This window comes from Brassica napus, chromosome C6 (genome assembly GCF_020379485.1).
Source record: "Brassica napus cultivar Da-Ae chromosome C6, Da-Ae, whole genome shotgun sequence".
Classification (NCBI taxonomy): domain Eukaryota; kingdom Viridiplantae; phylum Streptophyta; class Magnoliopsida; order Brassicales; family Brassicaceae; genus Brassica; species Brassica napus.
Genome location: NC_063449.1, coordinates 17,455,981 through 17,480,110, shown reverse-complemented (window position 1 = coordinate 17,480,110; position 24,130 = coordinate 17,455,981). Strand labels below are relative to the sequence as shown.

General features: G+C 34.9%; 1 protein-coding gene and 1 long non-coding RNA gene across 4 annotated transcripts; both read right to left on the bottom strand.

The window, feature by feature from the left end:
• Positions 1-2,831: 2,831 nt before the first annotated feature.
• On the bottom strand, positions 2,832-5,926 carry LOC106362181. Of its 3 annotated transcripts, XM_048760691.1 has the most exons (11): positions 4,868-5,926; positions 4,705-4,771; positions 4,452-4,610; positions 4,310-4,372; positions 4,129-4,223; positions 3,934-4,012; positions 3,769-3,823; positions 3,609-3,645; positions 3,465-3,509; positions 3,231-3,314; positions 2,832-3,117 (listed from the first exon to the last, which is right to left on the bottom strand). In XM_048760691.1, exons 2-10 carry the CDS (start codon positions 4,734-4,736, stop codon positions 3,253-3,255), a joined length of 627 nt encoding a protein of 208 aa, XP_048616648.1. In that variant the 5' UTR covers positions 4,737-4,771; positions 4,868-5,926; the 3' UTR covers positions 2,832-3,117; positions 3,231-3,252. The 3 variants fall into 3 exon arrangements, 1 of the variants encoding a protein (XP_048616648.1); XR_007325010.1 differs by lacking the exon at positions 3,609-3,645; XR_007325009.1 differs by lacking the exon at positions 3,609-3,645 and having other exon boundaries at positions 3,231-3,509.
• Positions 5,927-21,736: 15,810 nt separating this feature from the next.
• Positions 21,737-22,627, bottom strand: LOC106444534. Its single transcript, XR_001288271.3, has 2 exons — positions 22,255-22,627; positions 21,737-22,126 (listed from the first exon to the last, which is right to left on the bottom strand). It is a non-coding gene; the product is annotated as an uncharacterized LOC106444534 (long non-coding RNA).
• Between the last annotated feature and the right edge of the window lie 1,503 nt (positions 22,628-24,130).

Sequence of the window (24,130 nt, the reverse complement as noted above, 5' to 3'; positions counted from 1 at the left end):
ACAGCGAATAAAGAAAATAACAGTAGATTCCAAAATCCGACATATGTGTCTACATTAGTTCTTATTGATTAGAATCATTAGATGGATAAGTTCATTGTATTAGCAACTAAATGAAAATGAAGAGAATGTCATACAAGTCACAGCCACAGGCACATAAATCTAGGCCCTACATAAATCCACTTTAAGGTTATTTGTAAGAGTTCATTTCTATAATAATACAAATTTAGAGAACAAGTTTCAGGTGATGATCGTTTACATGGTTTTTGGATTTTAGTTTTTGATTTTGCCGTAAATTTTAGTTTTTCAAAAAAACTTGAATGGTGGTTCTAGATTTTTGTTTTTAACATTTAAAAAAAAAATTATTTTTTTGTATATTATAGAATCTAAAGTTTGAGTAGTAATTTATTTAATTTTAAAGTTATTTATTATTTTAAAAAACTTCACTTATAAGTTAATTTATTTTTAAACAAACTTAAAATTACTAAAAATATATATCATTTCTGATAAATTATACAATAGAACCCTTAACAAATATGTAAAATTTACATAAATAATTCTATTAAATCTGTTTTCATATTAAATATGTTAAACAAATTATTTTTACTTAACCTGATTGTCTATATTTTAAAGAATTCATTCTTGAAAATTTTGATTGGATGGTTATTTTAAATTTTAGTTCTTAACTAATAAAAATGTTAATAATAAAATCATTATTCTGAAAATAGTAAAAAAGGTACTCCCGCCGTTCCTAAATATAAGATGTTTTAGGTAAAACACGTTTATTAAGAAAATTACTATTTATCTAAAAAGTATTATTGAATTTATAAATTTAAAGCTGCTCAACCAATTATCAAATAGAACTATTAAATTTGGTTGGTTACACAGTTTTTGATAAAGTTAAAGCTACCTAAAAATATGAGAATATCTTATATATTGGAACATAATTTTTTTTCTAAACATCTTATATTTCGGAACGGAGGGAGTATTATATTGGTCCGGTCTTATTGTTATAGGCATGAAAGAGTAATGAAGCAAACTAATTTCCCTAAATAATGCCAAAATTTATAAACATCAATATATACATATTATTTCAATATTTAACTTTTAATTAATAAAATTTATTTTATCAATAAACTTAAACCTTTATGAGTTATTTTGTAGTTTACTATAGTAAAAGCAAAAAAAAAAAATATAAAGATCAATTTATTAGTAGGTAAATTATCATTCACATATTGTACTAGCTTTAGTAAATTTAATCTTAGTTTTGATTAGCATTGATATGACATTGATGCTTATGTATATATTATTTATTTTAAATTAACTAAATTTCAAATTTAACTTATCCAGACATTTTGTGAATAGTAGACACTGTCATAATAAATAATGTAACAATACTAGAAAAATACAAGGTTCATTATTATTAAATAATAATATTTGTAATAAAAAGAAAAATAATCAACGTGAATCACTACCGGTTATTTTGAAAAACTAGAAAAACTTAGATTTCGATTTTTTTTAAAAAAATGGATAGTTATTTTAAAAACTAGTTTCCTAACTTATAGAGAATCAATCAACCTCTTAATGTTTCAAAGTCAATCAACTTAAACCAATTTGTTATTGATTACATAAATAAGTGCATTGTATTAGCAACTAAATGACAATAAAGATTCTCTCATATAAGTCTCACGCACAGGGAAATCCACTTTAGGATTACTCATAACAAGTTTATATACTACTAGCGGTTTGTCCGCGCTACGCGCGGGATAGTTGTTGATTGGGTAGTCTAATGAGTGGTATGTGTTTGAAGTTGTTTGTGTTGATATTGGCAGTTTAAATTTTGATTCTTTAGCTCTAAAAATGGTGGTGAGATTTTTTGGTTTGCTTAGTAACACTTATCTAATGTTTTGACATATGTAAATAATGATGACTTTTTGCTGGGATAGCAAAGACATTAATTATGGGCGAAATTTAGTAAATTATATGGTTCATTTATTTGTTTGGAAGGTCATTGCATTATTTTTTTTAAAGCAGTTTTGGGTTTTAAAATGTTATAGAGTAAGCAGATTTTTTAAGAACCATTATTAGCTTTATTCTTTCGATTTTCATGTGAATATTTTTAAGATTGAGTTTGGTAACCACCAAAAAAATTCCATGATATTTCTTTTGTTTTATTGGTCGAGTTTTGATGAAACGTCAAAAATAATATCATAAATGGATATTTTTCGTTCTTATAAATATTTTCTAGTTTTATATTTTGGATTAGATCATGTAAAATATTTCAATAAATTCTTATTTGTTAATTAACTTTTCACCAAATTCAATTTCTATAATATATTTTTTTTTGTCAAACTGATTTTTGTAAATATTTGTTTTGATTATTTACTAAAAACCTCTTGCAACTAAAGAACGTATATTCTTTCTACAGTAATTTTTTGTACATGAAAACAAACCAATCATTAAGAAAGATCGAAGGAGAAAGTGAAGACACCCGGAGATGTTCCACACCTCTTTGTCTGATTAGAGATAAGGATGAAACTTCCATTTTACGCAGCCTTGGGTTACATCTAGTTGCTACATGTGTTTACATATTGCTTAATTTTATATTTCTCATGTGTATTTGTTTTAGTCTTTTAGAGCATAATTGTTGTGTTTTTAGATTTGTGGTGACTTGGGTCGAGAGAATCTTAAACCTATTTGGTGGCACATGTTTGGATCTATTTTTTGTCGTATCTTGTTTATAAACTATATTGGCAACATTTTATTGCGTTAGTTTTGTTATGGAAGGCATGTGGGGAGGGTGGTTTCATCTGTAAATTATGGTCGTGCAGTTGTTTGTCTAAGTAAATGTTTTTGTTAAGTGTATTGTTTTCTGCTGTGTAGAACGTTACATTCTTGTAACTAAGAGTTTAGTTTTCTTTTAGATACAAAAGCATATGGTGCAGAATATATTGCCACCTATAATGGAGCCTCGTCTCTTACATGCCTGAGGCTAAACCCGCAGAGCTTCATATAGACCAATCATGTGATCTCGTCCTCATACATGTGATATTAATTTTCTTAGCTTTCGCTTCCTCCTCTATTGTGCCTTTCAACAAATGCATTGTGGCATCTGCAAGGCTGGAAGTAAGCATGCGATTATAAGCACGATGGGATTAAAGTTGTTTCATATAGTCCTTCAGATGTAGCGTTACATGTAGTAAGCAAGAGCTGTGAGACCACTGTTTTCTTACTTGGTTTGCAGGAGAGGCCTTACTATAAGATCACTTCACTATCTTCCCGAGGAGCTTCACCAAGTGTTGGAACCATCATAGTTCCTTTTTTGGGAGTTTTGATGGTTGGTTGCAGGTCCAGGGAGAGTGTAAAATTAAACCAAACAGAGATCAGTAAGCTTTGTCATTCTGATTTTATTTTACAGGAAATTTGCTAACTTTTTCATCAACGTATAAATAAAATAAAAAGATTACCTTGGCTGTGCTTCTCATGTCCATTCCAGTACCACCCACCCTGTTCTGAAAGATCGTAGAAACCCCAAATTTAAAAGTAAAAAAAAAAACAGAACACATAACTCTTTTCTTTGTTGTTCAAGATGCAAATATCAAGCAACAAACCAGTGAGAATGACAAAACATTGTCTTTTAAATCTGAACTGCAGAAAGAGAGATGAGGAAGAAAAAGTTACTGATATTTTGAGTACAAAAGCCAAGAAATGGCAAAACTAATTCATGAAAGGAGCATATTGTATGGCAAAATAATCATACAGAAATATTACCCAAATAATTTTTTCGTTGGAGGAGCTTAATTTGACGACTTTGTTTCTCTGACAACTGGTTAACAAAACAGACCCATAGTTATCACAAAGAAAGAGGAAATCAGATGCCAATATATTCTAAGTGGACGAAATGGCGTTTAGCTAATAAGAATGAGGGGTACTTACTTGTCAAACTTCTCTTTTCCTACAGTCTCAGAGTCGCAATAAATATGGATTCCAGATGTTAAGTTCAGAAATAGCCCACCTACAAATAATATATTAAGTTTATGTGAAGCTATGTCTGGTGAAAACATTTTTGCAATGCATTACTCCAAAGCTATATTAATATGCATAAACTACACATAGTAGCAAGTTTATAACCTCCATGGACAATATTTGGTTCACTTCCGTAGCTTTCAAATTTGTTATGAAGGCAAGCCAAGGAGTTAAACATACTGACACAGACGGTTACATCCCTGCAAAAATGCAATGATATTGAGACGCGGTAGGCATACGTATGAATATGGACTATAACCACGCGAGATTAAACAATCGTAAGTACCTCTCTAGACGTATAGTAAGCATTACACGTTGTGCCTCCTGTGAACGGTCCTTGATTGTGCTCCTGATTGCACTTACCTCAGCAGTCTAAGAAATTTGTTAAGTAGAAATACCAACTAACTCCTAAAATCACAAAAACATACCAGGTAGCTGTCTGTTTCTTTCGCCAAAGCAAGCAGTTGGCCGTATGACGGAAAAGGAAAAGTTCAGTTAGTATCGGCTTAGCGGACTCTTGATAACTTTTCAAAATAAGTGCCAAATGTTGTTGCTCCGCTTTACGTCGAAACCGCTCATCCTGTAGACTGAAACGGTCACTGAAATTGTTTAGATGGTTCGCACTGACGGACCCTTGCATAAGAATCGATAGTTTGAATGAGATGATCCGACAGTGATTACCTTTCGTCAAGGAATAGCATGTCAACCCCCATCAGCTCGCTTCCTCTCTTGGCATTTCTCCGAGAACCTAAGAAGACAAAGCTCAGTTGTGGTTGAACAGCTACAGGCTTTCAAATCAGCAAGAAAAGAGTAGGAAGTTTCCATTTTTGGAGTTAGTAATCACCAGAGACAATACTTCTAGATTTCACAGAGATGGAGCTGTATAACGCTTGGAGCCCTCCCGTCGGTTGCGTATAAAGATGGTATAGAATGGGAGGCGTGGAGTAAAGCTAGTTAATGAACGGATTTAAGGTATAAATCAATGGAGAAAGAAGGCGTTACAGGAAGTTCATCGGAGGAGGCTTCAGGGAAGGGAAGGGTCGACGACAATGTTAATCTATGTTGATATTCCTAATGGGTCTAAGCACTAAGCAATGATACGTTGGGCCTGAATAAAAAAAGAGAACAGAAGCCTAGTTATAGACATAACCTGGTTTGGGTTAAAAGTTAGAAATTGCAATGACCCACTTAGCGTTCGTTAACGAAAAAATTGGAGAATAATTAAAATGTAACACGTGAAAACCTCACTTTCTGGTATAGCACATGATATACGGGCCTGGAAATTAAGAAGCTCTAATTAAAGAATGCAAAAGAAACGAAACAGAAGCCCAATTCAAGAACGCAAAGGACACGACAAATTGGTTTCGTAGAATGCTTGTTTAGGCAACACGTGTCGAAATTTGCCCTCTCCTACCTGATGACGTGGCTTAATGAGGAGAGAAGCAATTATGTTTTATTGTATAAGATTCCCTCTGTTTAACGAAATATTTATGTTTGAGAAATACTTTTTAATATATATATATTTTATATTGTAGAATTCAAAATAATAATTGTATTTATTGAAATTATACTGATTAAAAATTGTTAGAAATATTTAATAACAAGTTAATATGTTATTTTAATATATGTGAAAGTTAAAAATATATACTTATATTTTAGAAAACATAGGGAGTATAAGACAATATCTGGAATTTAATATTTCAAAATCAATTAAAAATATGACATGAACAGGAAAATCCACTTAATGTATAATTTTTCTTAATTGATTTCTCTGTGTGTGAAATCAATTTAACTTAATGTATACTTTTTCTTAATATTTTATTAATTTTAGTTTTCTTTGTATTTTGTTTTACAAAATTCCTAAATAATAAAAAAATGAACTATTCCGTAAAATACATAGATTTTACATACATAACGAATTTAAATTTTATTTTCTTTAAATTGTCATAAAACAGCATAAAACATCCATAAGTTTTAAATACACATATATATATAATTTTAAAAAATAATTTAGCTATTCATTTTTAAATATAAAATATTACTTTTTACTATAAGTGTAATTTTGATCAGTAAAATATTTTTAAATAGATCTGGTTCATTTATACAAATATATACAACTCAATATCCCAAATAATTAGTGAATCAACGGATTCAAATCCTTATACTAAAACAGATTTCTAATTAGTAACATATTATTATTTATAATATTTAATTTACTCTTGTGCATAAAAATAACTCAAAACTAATCGACAAGTGAAAACGATATATTAACAAATTATTGCTATTTATTTTTTTATGTAAGATATTTATATATATATGTTGAAGTTTTAAAATATTTTCAGTTATGTTCATTTATGCAACTTCAAACCAAATTTATTTTCTATTTATTTTCTAAATTAAGGTATGTCAAATTAGAAATAATCTAACGAAAATATATTATAAATAGAAGACACTAAACCACACAAAATTCAAAGAACAAAATTCATTAGATTTATCCTATTTATAATTGAAATAAATACAGTCTAACTGAAAAGAATAAATGCGATCTAATATTCCAAAAACTAACCGAGCGATATGATTTCTATGTGAAAATTCACATATATATTTAAAAGAGTATCATTTGTATATATATCTGTGCATACACGCAGGATAGTCATCTAATAATATTTTAAATAATAATTATGAATTTAAATAAAAAAGTTTAAAAGATTTTAAAAGATATTTACAGTAAAACATATATATAATTAAATAATATTATTTAATGGTGAATAATCTTATGTGTGATAATATATTTTATTCAGACAAATATATTGTAATGATTAAAATATTTTTTTGATAATTTTCGAGAAATTAAGTGATATTTTTTTTAAATTATAAATAATTAAAATAAAATATTATTTATATAGTGTAAAGAAGTAATGTAAAATTTTCTTTTGTGAAGAAGTAATGTAAATTAGAATTTATTAATAAACAAAAAGCTATATATATTTGTGTATGTGATAAATAAATCAATAATCACGTCAACGTAATAAGTGACCTCGTAGGTTGCAACGCATCTCTATTGGCATCTTTCGCACGAGATTTCTTTCTTCTTCTGGTCTACTCGGTCCTTATTTTATTCTATCTTTATAAACACTTCAGTGCATCGTTAACCCGAAAACTAATTTTGGATCTCTTAATAATTTTTAAATATTAAAAATTACTTAAGAGACACCATCATTTTTGTGCTCCAATGGAGTCTCTTATTTAGGTGTTTTAATTTAATTAAAGATAAAATTTATTTATTAAATAAAACATTGTAAAAGATAACATTTTAAATATAGATTAAAAAAAAACATAATTGCAAGAAAAACCATGGCAAAGCGAGTTTGTAAGACTCCAAAAGCACGCTCGACATCTATTCGGAAGAACATGAGAAAGGAAGAACAAGCGTTTGATTTTTTACATGGTTTAGTTTGATCCGGTTTTTAATTCGGTTTATGCTGATTGATCACTTGGACATTTTCGACCTTTATGTGGATATAATGTAACCGAACGGACAAGGAATGTAACCATATGTGAAAGACATTAAAGAGTCGAAATATACACGACGAATTTTAACCTTCCAAAATGTAAATTGTTATGTATGTAGCCTTCAATTCAAAAGTGGTTGTGCGTTTCTCGCTCCGGAAGCGGAGTCTGGAGCGGAACCGCTCGGAATCGCACGGAATCGTCTTGGAATCGCGATTCCAGAATTGAAGAGTTTGGAAGCATAATGGAAGCATATGATTCTAAAGTGGAAGCGTCGGTGGTGCAAATTGGAAGCGTTAGAGAAGATGATGTTCGGGGAAGATGATGTTATTGTAACATCAACAGCTTACTGTGTTCGTATCATAAACACAGCTTACAAAGCACAAATTTGTTTTGTTGCCCAACTTAGTCCATTCTATAAACATAAAACCCAAATTCATTTTTTGAAACAAAGAAATGTAATAGCGGAGAACTAAAAAGTCTCGTTACAGTAAACTTCCAAGAAAATATAATTCATATACCTCTGTTTTCTTTATAGTAATCTAACTATACTTTTCTTTTTGTTCACTTGTTTGTTTTGTTTGTATTATTCAACTATTTAATTGCTGTGGGTCAATCGATTGATTTTTTTTGTAAAAATCAGTTTATAGTGGTTGCATGTTGTCTTAAGTGGTCTCTGGTGCTGAGTTCAATCGATTAATTGATGTGCTCTGTTTTCTTTTTCAGTCTAAAAGCCATATATATGTCATATAACTTAGATATATATTGTTATATGTTACTTTGTAATTATACATACTTATTTTTATTTTCGAGTTATCATATATGCATAATTAACTAAATTTTCACTATGAAAAATGTTTATATTTAATATAATTTTATTATGGTGTTTAATAATATATATATATATATGGACAAAACTTAGGTTCACTCCATGTGGTGAAGTCTCAAATTCACCGCTATTAATAACACCAATCAAATTGTCACGTATGATTAGTAAATAAGGAAAGAATTAAAACTAACAAAAAAAGGAAAATAGCTAAAAAAAAAAAAACAAAAAGACGTCGCCGTTAGAAAAGGATTAGAATGTGATCTCCATCGGTTTCTTCTTCTTCGGCGCCCAATTTCAGTTTCACCTTCTTCAAACCAAATCAAGCCATGTCTGACGGCGATGACAACAAATAGTTTACATATTCGTTACTGAACAAGTAGCATGCAAGGAGTTTCAAAAGAAGATCATCAACAGACTCTAATCATAAAGATTCTCAAAGACAGATATATAGCATCTGATGAACTCACTACAGTTATTGAGCTTTCCCGAGAATTGACTCTCGTACTGGACACCGTAGAAAATGCTTCTTTTATGCCTCTGGTATTAAGATGATGTCTGCTGGTTGGTAGTGAGAGGACTCTTAGTATCGGCATACCCAAAAGGATGGCTTGTTCACTTTTGAGGTTTTGGATCATAATACCCATGGTTTGCAACAACTGAACAGAAACTGTTACTGTTTTGCTAACCCTCAAAATACGTACAAACTCTCCCATGACTTGCTTCTCCAAAAAAAGCCTGCAGCTATTTTCGAAATATGAGCATATGCCACAATAGGAAACTAAGCACCACAAGAAAACACTCCGAATTCCGACGGAGCTTCCGACGGAGCTTCCGACGGACACCAAGGTCGTCGGACATTTGCGACGGAATACTGACAAATTTCCGACCAAATCCAAAAAAATGAAGTCGTCGGAATTCCGTCGGCCATTTCCGACGGAATTCCGACGACATACGGTTCGTCAGAATTTTCCGACGACTTTTCGACGACATTCCGATAAAAAATGTAACCGTTGTAGTCGTCGGAAGTTCGTCGGTATATTCCGACGGAATTCCGACGACATTCCGATTAACAGCAAAGTCGTCGGAATTCCATCGGTATTTTCCGACAGAATTCCGACGAACCATGTGACCGTTGCCGACAAATACATATGACCGTTGTATAGCCGTTTGGGATTGGACAATTCCGACGGAATTCCGACGGACTTCTTTATATCCGTCGGAATTTCGTCGGAAAGTCGTCGGAGGTCCGTAAGCAATTTCCTATAAATACAACCCCTCCTCATTCAACTCATTCACACTTCATTCTCTCTTCATTCTCTTTAGTCATAACAATTCCGTGAAAATCATGTCTTCAGAAGTTTATTATCGTTCGTGGATGGATAAACCTCATTTGGATCCGAACACCAATTTGCTTACGGAAGAATACGTTCAAGGGATTGGAGAATTCATGAGGCTTGTTCAACAGCAACCGGATGCAAAAAGTGGTATGTTAAGATGTCCCTGCTCTTCTTGCAATAATAATAAGGTTATAAAAGAATTTGATGTTTGGACTCATTTGTATATGAAAGGGTTTTCACGTAATTATAAAGTTTGGTACCTTCATGGGGAAACTGGTTATGAATATGGTAGTACTAGCGAACCTCAGCCTGTTAGTGAACCTCAGCCTGATATTAGGTTAGAAGAATCTAGAACGGATATAGATTATGGTGTAGGTACTGAGCAGATGGTACATGATCATTATAGAGGGGAAGAACCAAACCCCGAGCTAGGAGATTTTTTGACATGTTGGATGCAGGAAAACAACCTTTGTATCAAAATTGTAGAGATGGTCATTCAGTCTTATCATCTGCAACTAGATTAATGGGTATTAAGACAGACTATAATTTGGCTGAAGAATGTATGGATGCGATTACTGATTTTGTCAAAGGTATTCTACCTGAGGATAACCTTGCACCGGGTTCATACTACGAGGTTCAGAAACTTGTTGCAGGTCTTCAACTACCGTATGAAGTGATAGATGTATGTATTGACAACTGCATGATCTACTGGAGAGCGGATGAGACACGGAATGTATGCAAATTTTGTGGGAAACCTCGTTATCAGGAGACGAGGGGAAGAGTTCCGATCCCATTCAAAAGAATGTGGTATTTGCCTTTGACGGAAAGATTGAAGAGGTTGTATCAGTGTGAGCGCACAGCAAAAGCAATGAGATGGCATGCAGAGCATTCCACAAATGGTGAGATTAGACATCCTTCAGATGCAAAGGCTTGGAAACATTTCCAGTCAACATATCCAGAATTTGCGGAAGAGAGAAGAAATGTTTATCTTGGATTATCTACTGATGGTTTCAGCCCATTTGGAAAGCATGGAAGGCAGTATTCTCTATGGCCAGTTATTGTGACACCGTACAACTTACGGCCGAGCTTGTGCATGCGACGAGAGTTTTTGTTTCTCTCAATTCTAGTCCCCGGGCCAGATCATCCTAAAAGATCACTAGATGTGTTTCTTCAACCACTAATATATGAGTTGCAACAACTATGGGCGCATGGTTTTGAGACATACGATGTTTCGCGCAAAGAAAACTTTCAGATGCGGGCAGTACTTATGTGGACAATAAGTGACTTTCCAGCATATGGTATGTTATCTGGATGGACAACACATGGGAAGCTATCATGTCCATATTGTCAAGATGACACAGATGCTTTCCAACTAAAGAACGGAAGGAAAACGTGTTGGTTTGACTGTCACAGACGATTTCTACCACCTGATCATCCATACCGCAGGAGTAAGACTTCGTTTACGAAGAACAAGCAGGTGTTTGATGGTCCACCTGAGGAAGTTAGTGGGAAAGATTTGTTGAAGCAGTTTAGGTATTTTGATGCAGAAAGGACGCCAGATGTAGGTGGACATGAAAACATTCGAGTCAATGCGGTTGGAGAGCTACATAACTGGCACAAAAAGAGTATTTTCTGGGATCTACCATATTGGGAGAGTCATCTATTGCGGCATAATTTAGATGTCATGCATATTGAGAAGAACTTCTTCGATAATCTGATGAACACAGTCCTTAACATCCAAGGTAAAACGAAGGATAATTTGAAGTCAAGGTTGGATTTAGTCGATATTTGTGATCGTTCTGAACTTCACGTTGATGAGAACGGTACGGCCCCTTTTCCCATTTATCGGCTAGATGGTGCTAGAAAAGAAGAGTTCTTTGATTGGATTACAGAGAAAGTGAAATTTCCTGACGGATATGCATCAAATTTGGGGAACTGCGTTGATAGAAGCGAAGGAAAGTTTACTGGCTTGAAGAGTCATGATTGTCATGTAATTATGCAGCGCCTCCTTCCGTTTGCCTTTTCAGCATTATTGCCACGTAATGTTCATGAAGCAATTGCAGGGATTAGTGTTTTTTTCCGTGACTTATGCAGCAGAGTATTGACTGAAGAGGGTATTAATAATTTGAAGACAAACGCACCAGTCAGCATGTGCAACCTTGAGAAGATATTTCCTCCATCATTCTTTGATGTAATGGAACATCTTGCTATTCATCTCGCAAGAGAATTGGAACTTGGTGGTCCTGTGCAGTACAGATGGATGTATATTTTTGAGCGTTATATGCATCATCTGAAGAAGATGGTCAAAAATCAAAGCAGGGTGGAAGGATCTATAGTGGCACAGGTGATCAATGAAGAAACTGCAATCTTTGCTGAAAATTATTTTCCACCAGAAGTGCAAACAAAACACCGAAGACCTGCTCGGCATGATGATAGAGGGGAGAGAGCAACATATCATGTTACTGTCCCAAGCATGTTCAAGGAAATAGGACGACTTAGTGGAAAATTCACGAAGCGGAGACTTACGGACACTGAGAACGCTCATTTGCAAACATATTTGCTCACCAACTGTGAAGATGTTCTACAATATGAGAGGTAAAAATATTTATTCATTTATTGTTAGATTAATATTCAATAAATTTATTTCATATTGATAATATTTTTGTATATAGTGTATATATGGCGGAGTTGCGTATGACTCACAGGCATGCAACAGAAGATGAGCTTCGACAACTTAGAGATAACGGATTTGCTGCGTGGCTTCGTAGTTATGTGAGTCATATATCCTATTACCCTATGCAAATGATTAGTTTAAATTTAATATATATAAACTAATTAATTTTGCAATCATATATGTTTTTTTTTATAGGTGAATGATGGTTTGGCCAGAGGTCTTGTGTTCGATGATTGGATACGCGAATTTGTGCAGGGACCAAACTATGTGGTCAAATCATATCCTAAATTTTGTACGCGAGGATATGCATTCACAAGGAAAGGTCATTCTAAGACAACATATGATGCTGATGTTTCATCTTCTTCTGGTGACGATGTCTACTACGGCAACATAAAAAAATTTTGGAAATCCAATTTCCTGGAATGGTTGGATTGCGTTGTGTAGTATTCTATTGTGATTGGTATGACACCACCCCAGATAGAGGAGTGAAGATTGATGCGTTTGGTGTTACATCAGTTCATTCGCGGCGGAAACTTCAATATTATGATCCCTTCATTCTTGGTTCGCAAGCTGATCAGGTATGTCAATATATTCATAATTTTTTACCAATATAATTAATTAATGTTATATATTGAACTAATACTTTGTATAATTGATATGTATAGGTGTGCTACATCAGTTACCCTCGGGTGACGTACAGAGACGATCCATGGGTTACTGTAACGCAAATCAACCCAAGAGGACGAGTGGATGGAACTTCTGATGATGATGAACCATTGCAACCAGAGTCTACCAGCAACGCCCAGGCAGTTGAAGATTTGGAAAATGTTCAACTCGTTGAGAATTTGACTGTGTTTGGACATGATGCTGTCGTACATTCAGAGCCGGAAGCCGAGGTTGGGGAGTTTGATGAAGATTCAGAAGATTCTGATTAGTTTTTTTTTTTTTTTTTTTTTTTAATGGTCCGTCGGAAATCCCTCGCAATATACCGACGACATAGCGACGACAACGGGTTTCATTGAAAATTGGAAAGGTCGTCGGTATTTCGTCGGAAAATACCGACGACATTCCGACGAACTTGTCGTCGGTATTTTCCGACGAAATACCGACGACATGTTTTTCTATAAAGTTTCAATCATAAAAATCTATAAATTTAGATGCCAAAACTATGAAAATAACACATAATAAGTGTTTAGTATAGTATTAGATCGCAACCGTTCAAATATAACAACTCATTAAAATATTTATGTATGCATATCATTGTTTTCATAACATCTCATCTTAACATTATGTACTTATACAATCATATTTATATAAGCTTACACTACAAAAAATATTGTTGTGTAAAATCGTGTTATAAAACATTTTTATTGTTAAATCTTTATGCAAATACTATATATATTATCAAAGGTTTGGATTTTGCATTTAGAAACTTGAAAAGAACACCCTAAACACTAAGTCGTCGGAATTCCGTCGGAATATACCGACGGAATGTGTCCGTCGGAAAATACTGACGGACACGTTCCGTCGGAATTTCAATTAGCCCGGGAGAACCAAACCGCTTGAAAATTTTCGCGAATCGGCATTTGGTATATTTTAAATATACCGACGGAATACCGACGAACCCGTGTCCGTCGGAATCCACGGAAATAAAAACCCTTCTCCTTTCTTCTTCGTTATCTCCGCGGCCTCTCTCTCTCTCAAAACTCTCCGGCGATTTCGGCGATTTCGGCGACTCTCCGGCGATTCCGGCCTCTCTTCACCGGCGAATCCTCTCCTCACCCTCCTATCTCTTCCCCAAACCCCAAATCATGTAAGAATCATCCCAAACCTTTTTTTTTTTCAATTGTTTAGGGTTTTGGAAGTTGATCTCGGATTTTAGGTTGTTTGATTGAACATTTTAGGATTGAATGGATAGTTTAGGATATATAAGTTAGGATTGTTGTTTTAGTTTTTTTTGGAACATTTTTTGATTTTTAAAAACGTTTTTTGATTTTTTAAAACGTTTTTTTTTATTTTTAAAACGTTTTTTGATTTTTAAAAACGTTTTTTGATTTTTAAAAACGTTTTTTGATTTTTAAAAACGTTTTTTTGAAAAAAATATAAATATTTAACACCATTTTTCTTCATTTATAAATTTTAACAACATTTTTCTATATTTATAAATTTTTTATAATTTTGTATACATATATATATATATGTAAATCATGTATAGTAAAAATTTTAAAATTTTAAAATTTTTTATATTTTTTTTTAAGTTTCCACTAATAAATATTTAACAACATTTTTTTTTAAAATATAAATATTTAACAACATTTTTCTTCATTTATAAATTTTTAACAACATTTTTCTATATTTATAAATTTTTTATAATTTTGTATACATATATATATATATATATATATAAAGGTTTAATAGTTTTTTTTAAAACGTTTATAAAACCTTTTGTAAATATATAAATGAAAATATGTTTGATGGGTTAATTTTTTTTTTTTAGGGCCGAGGATGAAGCCCGCCCCGCAGCCCGTCTTCGACGTAGTTCGGTGAGCGGTTCCCGTGCATCGGTATCGTCTCATGACTCGGTTCCCGCATATATTCCCGCTCCAGCTCCCTCTGCCCCTCACGCTGCCCCTCACGCTGCTGCTCAACAGGATCCGGGGGTCATGCCGGTTCATCTATTGGTTCAACAACCAGGTCGAGAGCATCTCCCGTTTCTCCAACTCAACCCACGACGAGGCCATAGCACTTGGTTAGTATTTTTTTTTATTTGTACCGTTATATTTTTTGCTTTAATTAACTTGCTAACTTGTATTTTTTTTTAAAGGTTCACCAAGTCGAAAAATGGCATTAGCCGGAGCATCAACCAGATGATGTACTCCATGCTCCGTTTTGGATATCCAAAGTGGAGTGTGATCCCTTCCGACGAACGAGAGTTGTGGTTTCGTCAGTTTGCGGTATAGTAACCCTTCATTTTTTTTAAGTTTTTACATTTTTTTACATATATTTACTTATTAAATTGTGTTTGTTTTGTAGCAAGAGTTCAACTGGCACTCCGATCTTACGGAAACAGTCCGTAAGAAATTCAACGAAAAGGCCATGGACTCTTACACAAAGCAGATAAACGCGTGGAAGACAGTTTGGCAGAAGAACAAGAAGCCACGGTTCATCAACGGGGGGGTGTGGGAGCAGTTGATAGCTCATTGGGAGAGGGAAGACACTGCAGAGACGTCTTCTAGGAACTCCAGGAACCGGAAGAGCGATCGTGGCGGGAAAGGTATGTATGTGCACAACCTCGGCGCTTGCTCCATGTCTACTAAGGAGGATGAACTTGTAAGTTTTTTATTATTATTTATCTTTATATTTTTTAAATAAATATTTTATATATTTTTTGGCTAATAATGGCGGTTTTTTTAGATCGAAGCAAATGACGGTAATCCCGTTGATCGTCTCCAACTCATTAAGGTGGCTCACACTAACAAGACGACGGGTCAAATTCAGGACCCCGTGATCAGAGGTGTAGTTGATTTGGTGGAAGCTGAGATAGTTTCTCAATCTCAGCCTCTCTCTGATGACGGCGACTCCACGGGAGCTTCAACCAACCTGTCTCTATTGCAAATAAATGAGATGGTTGAAAAGGTAATTTTTTTATTAATATATTTTTTTTATAATGTCGATTACTTACTTGTCCATATTTACTTACTTTAAATTTTTTGTAGGCGGTTCCTAAAAGGAAAGGAGGCCGTTTAGTTGGGTTGGCCCGTCGTGCTTCTTCGTATCCGGCATCTTCTTCGCAAGCTCCGTATGCCGATCCCATGATTCTCGAGGAGCTACATGACAAAGATGAACGGATTGGGGCATTGGAGGAGCAGAACACCACTATCCTTTCGGAGAATGCCACTATCCGTTCGGAGAATGCCACTATCCTTGCTGAGTTGGCATCCCAGAAGAAGTTCAACACCGAGATTATGCAGAAGCTAGATCGTTTGATGTCTTCGAGTTCATCTTAGTTTATTTCGGCTTTATAAAACTTTCGGAATGTTTTTTTTTTCTATTTCGGTTTGTATGAATTTTAAACTTTATGAATGTTTTTTTCCTATTTCGGTTTTTATGAATTTAAATTTTATAATATTATTAGTTTTAAATTTCCAATTTTTTAATTTATTAATATCAAAAAATATATAAAAATGCAAAATTAATTTGTAAAAAAAAAGGGTATATACCGACGGACAACGGTCGTCGGAATATACCGACGGACATATATCCGTCGGAATTTACGGACAAACTCATTTCCGTCGGAATATACCGACGAACGTGGTTCGTCGGTATATTCCGACGACCGATGTCCGTCGGTAAATTCCGACGCCCAAAGTTCGTCGGAATAAACCGAGGAACCACGTTCGTCGGAATTGTAGTTTTCCGATGAACTCTGGTCTCGTGTAGCCGCATCGTAATATCGTCGGAAGTTCGTCAGAATGACGTTTCTCGGTATTCGTCAGAAAGTCGTCGGAATTTCTGACGAAATTCCGACGAATTTTTTTTTTCCGACGAAACGATACCGACGGACGGGTTCGTCGGAAATTCGTCGGAATAGACTGATTCCGACGAATTTCCGACGATTTCGGCCATCAGAATCCCCCTGTTTTCTTGTAGTGAAGAGGGTTGACTGAAAAGACTGACTCAAAGAATGAGGGATCATGGTGATCGCCATAGGTTAGTATCTCCGCGATTGATCTCAGTGCCTCGACAACAAAGTCCTTCAAAAATGGTAAACAGAGATCAAATACAAACAAGAACAAAGCAATAAGTCCTAAGTCAAAGTTGCCACTGCCTTATTGGTATCGTTCACTATCTGAATTTTCCTCAACTGGTCAGTCAGATGCCTACACACACAAAAAAAAAAAAACACTTGTGCTTCATCATCTGGTGGAATCAAGGAACAAGTACTGTCGTACAATAAGATCTCAATGAAATTTCGAAAACAAGTCATTCTCCAATGGTGAAGGTAGACCCTTTGATCAACAATCTCTATAAACAAAAGTTTTAATACTTGTGCTTCATCATCTGGTAGAATCAAGAGACAAATACTGTCGGGCACTAAGATCTCAATGAAACGTGAAAACAAGCCATTCTCCTATGGAAAAGATAGAATCAAGGGACAAATACTGTCGGGCACTACTATCAAATTTCACATTATTAAATCCCAGTGAAAGAGACTCTACCAAATCCAAGATGACCAATCTGATACAACTCTATTCACACTCTCTCTGCTTCAACTCTTGCACTTGTTCTCGACTCTTCACTCCCACTAACCTACGTCGTTTTAGCCTCCTCCATCGTTAAACTTCCATCTCTCTCCACCACAAACCAGTGATCATCATCATCTTCTTCTCCCCCCCCCCCACCACCACCGCATTTCTCTTCCTCCACTGCCATCTCAAACTGACGGTATTGGTTATTCTGATGATTAAACCCATCTTCAATATTGATTTTCCCGCGGCGTTGTCTCTTGTGTGGCCTCCGCTTGTTCTTCGTCTTGTATGAATTCGTGTCTGAAGGGAAACAAAACTTCGTTTAGTTAATGGCTTGTGTTAGTCTCCAATAGTTTCCCTGTCGCATTTTGTTTAGGAAACAAAACTCTCATGTCTCTGCAAAAGGAAACAGAGAGCCATGCCTAAACATAAGATCAAGTAAAACTTAAAAAACTCAGAAAGCAGAGCAACTTATTAACACACAACATCTAATCTGAAGTAACTAAGCACGAGTAAACCAAGTAAAAACATTTCTTCTAAAAATTTTGTACCTTTACTGAACCTAAAGAAGTTTTCAATGTAAAGTTCTGATCTTTCTCTGTATAAAGTTTATACCTTTACTGAGCCTAAAACAGTCAAACATCTTTCGTCTCAGCGGTGGCTCGAACCTCTTACACAGTGATCAGAGTCTTTTTGACCTCACAGTAAATAGCTCGTTTCTTCAATGAAAGTTCTCATCTTTCACAAACAAAGTAACTCTTTGCAACATCATAGTATGAATCCAAAGAAAGAAAACAAACAAACCTGAAGGCAACACCACACAAGATTGAGCAAACTAACAAGCCAAAGACATCCGTAATACGCTATCATAATGTAAGATCTCTGATTCGACAGCTTCGACAAGCTCATCTTCACCTCGTACGCTAAGTAAGCGACGGATAACATAGCTGCTATGACCAGTACCGTGTTGTGCAGAAACCCATGGTACTTTCTGATGCGCCCCAGTCCATGGATCAGCACATGGAATCAGCATCGGATGATGATCAGGACAATCAGATTATTTCGACTGAAGTTCACCCATCCGATCGTACCAGACAGACCGACCATGCAGTGTATCGGATCGACCCGCGTATGTCCGGCAAGGAGCTTAAGCTGGATCCACGTCCTAGAGTCCGAACTGACCGTACTGAAGTCCGTCCTTCCCGAAAAATTCGACAAGCTAGGACTGATGATCGAGCCAGAATCAACTTCGAACGCACCGATTCCGATTCAGACCGTAGCTTCTCATTTCTCGTAAGACTGGGCCGTGCCGCATGTACTGACGGACATACTGATGGACTGACCGACTATTTTGATTTGATCCTCGAGTTTAATCATCAGGAATTCTCTAAGGTAACAATACTGAAGCTTTCAGATGATCTCAGTCACATTTGGTCCAGTTCAGTTCGTGAGAAACTTCATTCAGGCCGAGCAGACCGTCCGGCTCATGTACTGGTCCTTACCGCGGGTTGTGCCACCGAATACATTGAATCTGGACAGAAGTAGGCGAAGAGACCATCGACCAGTCTTCTTGTTTTTCTGTGTTTGACTAGATCTGGTCAAGTTTATGTTTTCTATGCATTGTTTTTACACATCTCTCATAAATTCTCTTTGACTAAGAATTCTATAAGTATGTAACTCAACTTCAGATTTTGTAATCGATTTTTCCTTATAAAATCTGAGTATTTACTCTCTCTTTGTTCTTCTTCAAGAACTTGTCTTGGATTGCTTGGTGTGGTTAGCTCCAAACAATTTTATCCTTCTCGTTGGACCGATGTGTCACATCCGGCAACAGATTGAGAACCGTCTCTTGTCGGACCTGTGAGTCATATCAGGCGACAATCAGACACGGGAACATCGAAGGCCATTCTGCATCTTTCGTGCGACCCTACGATCTATCAGTTCTCCCATCGGAGTTCATATCAAAACCGTACCGGCTGAGTGTTCTATTCTTAGGGCGTATCACTTTCCGACCCATCCGCCGGTAAAACCTCCTCCGGTGGCCGTCGAATTAGGGCTTAGCCGTGAAATCACGAAAGGTGACTCCGCGATCTCGCTGAGAACTCACATCTGGATCGATTGTTCGAATCCTTAATTTCCACAAAAGGATAAACGATTCGAGGAGAGGATTCGATAGAGAGAAAGGAAAGTTCGATACGGTTGAAACAACACCTCTCCTCCACCCACTCAGTTTTTGACACATGTCTCTTAAAAGACGTTTCCTCTTTGCCTTAATTAAAAACCGTGTCTTGGGTTTACATCTATTTTTCATTTTTTCTTAAATCCATTTAGGTTAAGAAACACAATTAAGAGACTGCGTTAATGGTGCTCTTACGATACCCAATTCACGCTTACATATTTACATCTACACCAACATGTACATATCATATCAAAATGCGATTACATATTGATCATTGTGTTAACTAGTAATTTCAAAATCTGAACAAAACCTACTATTTTCAGCTTATAAAGCTAGTTTTAAAGTTTAAATTAGTTAACTAAGTTTCAAATCTCTACTACTAATCCAAAAATAACAATAATAGATGTGATTTTTACATCATCAACATGTACATGATGAAACAATCCAGGAAAGAATAGTACCTTGTGATAAAGATATATGCATCTCTTGTTGTCATTGTAAAATTTTAACAGCTGGAACAGATTCGGTTATTGACATATGAGCTTCCACTTTTTCTATTCGACCAATTATGTCAAAAACTCAAAATTAATTAAAGATCTGGCAATTAAAGTGTGTTCTGTGTATATATACACATCAATTAACAAAAGCAAAGCATTTGAGTCAGTTATTTATGCGAAAGTATAGCTTAGTTGATAATGGAGCGGTGATAACTATGGCAGTCGAATAGTGGGTTTGGTAGAGCGACACTTGCATGATACTATATTACTATTTTGTGTATGTTTCTATCCAGATAATTGTTTATAAAATGTATTATCAATCATATATATTATGTTACCCCCTCACCCAATCAATGTATTTATATATAAGTTATAACAGTGTTATCTTGAAAGTATGATTTAACCGTATATATAATGCCCAAAATGATGCATTTCTACGTAACATTTTCTTTAAGCATAGAATATACTGACACCTTGCGTTATACTTCTTCATATGCTTCGATTCACACGTATTTATGTGCGTATATTTTGTAAATATGCTATCATGTATAAAATAGACGGTGGTTTCTTTTGGGACAAGTTAGGAGTTTAAAGAAAATGAAAAGAAAAAAGCTAACAATACTTAACTCAAAAGCCTCCCTCTCCTTTTTAATAGATTAGATTCTTTAATCTCGTTGACACTTGGGACAATCTCCTAGCCAAAACAAATTCTCAATAGTGATAAACACGAATGTTGATGTCATCTTCTTTCATTAAAAAGAGGTGTTTTCGTAACACGTACAACCAAAGTTTATACCGAGAGTAGTTGTGAAAAATTTATTTCGCCAATAATCTGTCGTGAAATATTAATGGACTGAGATGGATTTGTTTAAGGACTTTACAGAGATGGGGAAAGATGCGTTTTTATATATAATGTTATGGGTTGTATTCAGAGTAAGTGTTCTATGAATCTTGAATACAGCTTAGAATTTTCATTTAAATGCAAGTGTCCTATAAATATTGAATTCTTCATTGTCTATAGCAGTTATGGCTATGAATGATTTTTTTCTTTTCTTTTTTGAAACAGGCTTGCAAATGGCTAGGAATGATGATAAATAGTTAAATACAATAGTGGTGCTGTGCGATTTAAAATTTTTGAAAAAAAAATCTTCAAAACAAATTGGAAAACAAATTCATATGGGTAAATTTGTTTCGATTAATACAACTATATAAAAATCATCGTAGTTACTAACCTCTTGTTGGTTTTCAAACGAAGATCAAAACCTAGGGTTTATATTTAACAAGGTTTATCATAAAATTACTCATTTAATTAGGTATAATTATTTTTCCGATGGTTATATATTTTAATAAAATATTTCAAAAACAATTTTTATGATTAGAAGTAGCATTTAAAATAAAAAAAATCTTAATATTAAGAATGATTTATCTTCTAAAATAATTAAGATTAGATTATAAGATAAATGATTAGTAGCTTAGCATAAAATGGTCTTGTTTTACGCATGATTTCTCACATGTTTTTAAAAAATGTTTTAAATCTATATATTTAAAAGAGGGTTTTCTCTCTCCTGCTGAAACCACCTAAGATTCTACGTCATAAAGTCGGTTATTGTAAGCGCGACACGTGTCCACGGAGTATGGAACTCACCGTTTCAATTTAATCTGAGTTTTTTTTGGATCTTCATCGTCGTGTCGGTTGATGTTCAATCTATTACCTCTGAACAGTTTACTCTTGCATTCAATCAACATAAGTAACATTCTCATCAGTAACATTAAACCACTCTTTCCACTACGCCACATTCAATATGCCCCTCCTTTTATGGTATCGAATCTGCACATAAAAATAATGTAAGCTTTCGTTAAATTCATCACCTCACTTTCTTCCTCTCAAATCACAATCATTATAATCCTCTGAAACCCCAGTAACGGCAACGGAGTACGAAATGGTTTGGTTCTTACCATTTGAAGGGAGATAATATAAGAGCAATCCAAAAGCTTCTCTTTGTTCTGAATAAGAAACTGGTTCGACTCTGCGTCAGCTGAGAAAATCGTCAGTTCACCAAATCTATGTGTCATTTAAATCGATTCTGAAAAATTCTATCCTCGATGAAAGGCCCAGGATCCTCCGACTTGGAAGCTCCGACCACATCAGAGTCTCGCCAATGAGATGAAGTCCGAGACTTCCCGGAAGAGCCAACCGCCCGACACGTTGCAGCAGGGTAAGAAGAGGAAAGCGGCGGCGACGGAGGAGAGGAGGAGAATGAAAACGGTGAAGGAAATGGAGACAGACATTGCAGATGGTAGAGATGATAGAGAGAACAAAGTATTAATGGAGAGAGGAGAGTGGGACGGAGATTTCTGCATAAAGTAGGACTTTCCATTACTAATACTCTTTGCATTTTTCTTCCTTTTTATTTTTAATAAAAATATAATATTTCCATAAATAAATGATTTTCCGAATATCAAATAAATATTCATTTTACTTGCAGTTATGACTTTGATCACTCACTCAATAGGCTTTGCAAATCTTCAATGGCTTCGTACAAAAAAAGCTTTTTTGGTCATATTTCTTTTTGGTACCATGAATTGAAAAAATCTCAGTTCGTCTCTATGTGTTACATTTAAGTTTGGTCAAAACGCCCAAAGTAGCTGCAACTCTAAAGTGAAGATTTATATCATTACCAAAAACAAGCCTTTGTTCTCTTAACAAATGGTCACCAAACAAAACCAAAAAATGAAATTTAAAATCTCACCTAAAGTTAAGTTATAAAAATAAATAAAAAAATACCACTACAAGAAAACAGGGGGATTCTGATGGCCGAAATCGTCGGAAATTCGTCGGAATAGCCCGATTCCGACGAATTTCCGACGAACCCGTCCGTCGGTATCGTTTCGTCGGAAAAAAAAATTCGTCGGAATTTCGTCAGTACTTCCGACGACTTTCTGACGAATACCGAGAAACGTCATTCTGACGAACTTCCGACGATATTACGATGCGGACACACGAGACCAGAGTTCATCGGAAAAACTACGTACCGACGGACAACGTTCCTCGGACAATTCCGACGTAGGGTGTTCCTCGGTGTATTCCGACGAACACTGGTCGTCGGAATATACCGACGGACAATTGTCGTCGGAATATACCGACGAACCTAGTTCGTCGGTATATTCCGACGAAATGTGGTTCGTCGGTACATTCCGACGGATATATATATATATCCGTCGGTATATTCCGACGACCCTGTCCGTCGGTATATACCAATTTTAAAAACGAATTGATTTTGCATTTTTATATTTTTTTTGATATTAATAAATTAAAAAAATCAGAAATTTAAAACTAATAATATTATATAATTTAAATTCATACAAACCGAAATAGGAAAAAAACATTCAGAAAGTTTAAAATTCATACAAACCGAAATAGAAAAAAAAACATTCCGAAAGTTTTAAAAAGCCGAAATAAACTAAGATGAACTCGAAGACATCAAACGATCTAGCTTCTGCATAATCTCGGTGTTGAACTTCTTCTGGGATGCCAACTCAGCAAGGATAGTGGCATTCTCCGAACGGATAGTGGCATTCTCCGAAAGGATAGTGGTGTTCTGCTCCTCCAATGCCCCAATCCGTTCATCTTTGTCATGTAGCTCCTCGAGAATCATGGGATCGGCATACGGAGCTTGCGAAGAAGATGCCGGATACGAAGAAGCACGACGGGCCAACCCAACTAAACGGCCTCCTTTCCTTTTAGGAACCGCCTACAAAAATATTTAAAGTAAGTAAATAGGGACAAGTAAGTAATCGACATTATAAAAAAAATATATTAATAAAAAAAATT

Excerpts from the sequence above, each read along its gene's own strand:
- LOC106362181 (XM_048760691.1), bottom strand. The coding sequence starts at position 4,736 with ATGGGGGTTGACATGCTATTCCTTGACGAAAG. Across the intron at positions 4,013-4,128 it reads ACCAAATATTGTCCATGGAG|GTGGGCTATTTCTGAACTTA; the intron begins GTTATAAACTTG and ends TATTATTTGTAG. Across the intron at positions 3,646-3,768 it reads CCAACGAAAAAATTATTTGG|TTCAGATTTAAAAGACAATG; the intron begins GTAATATTTCTG and ends CTCTTTCTGCAG.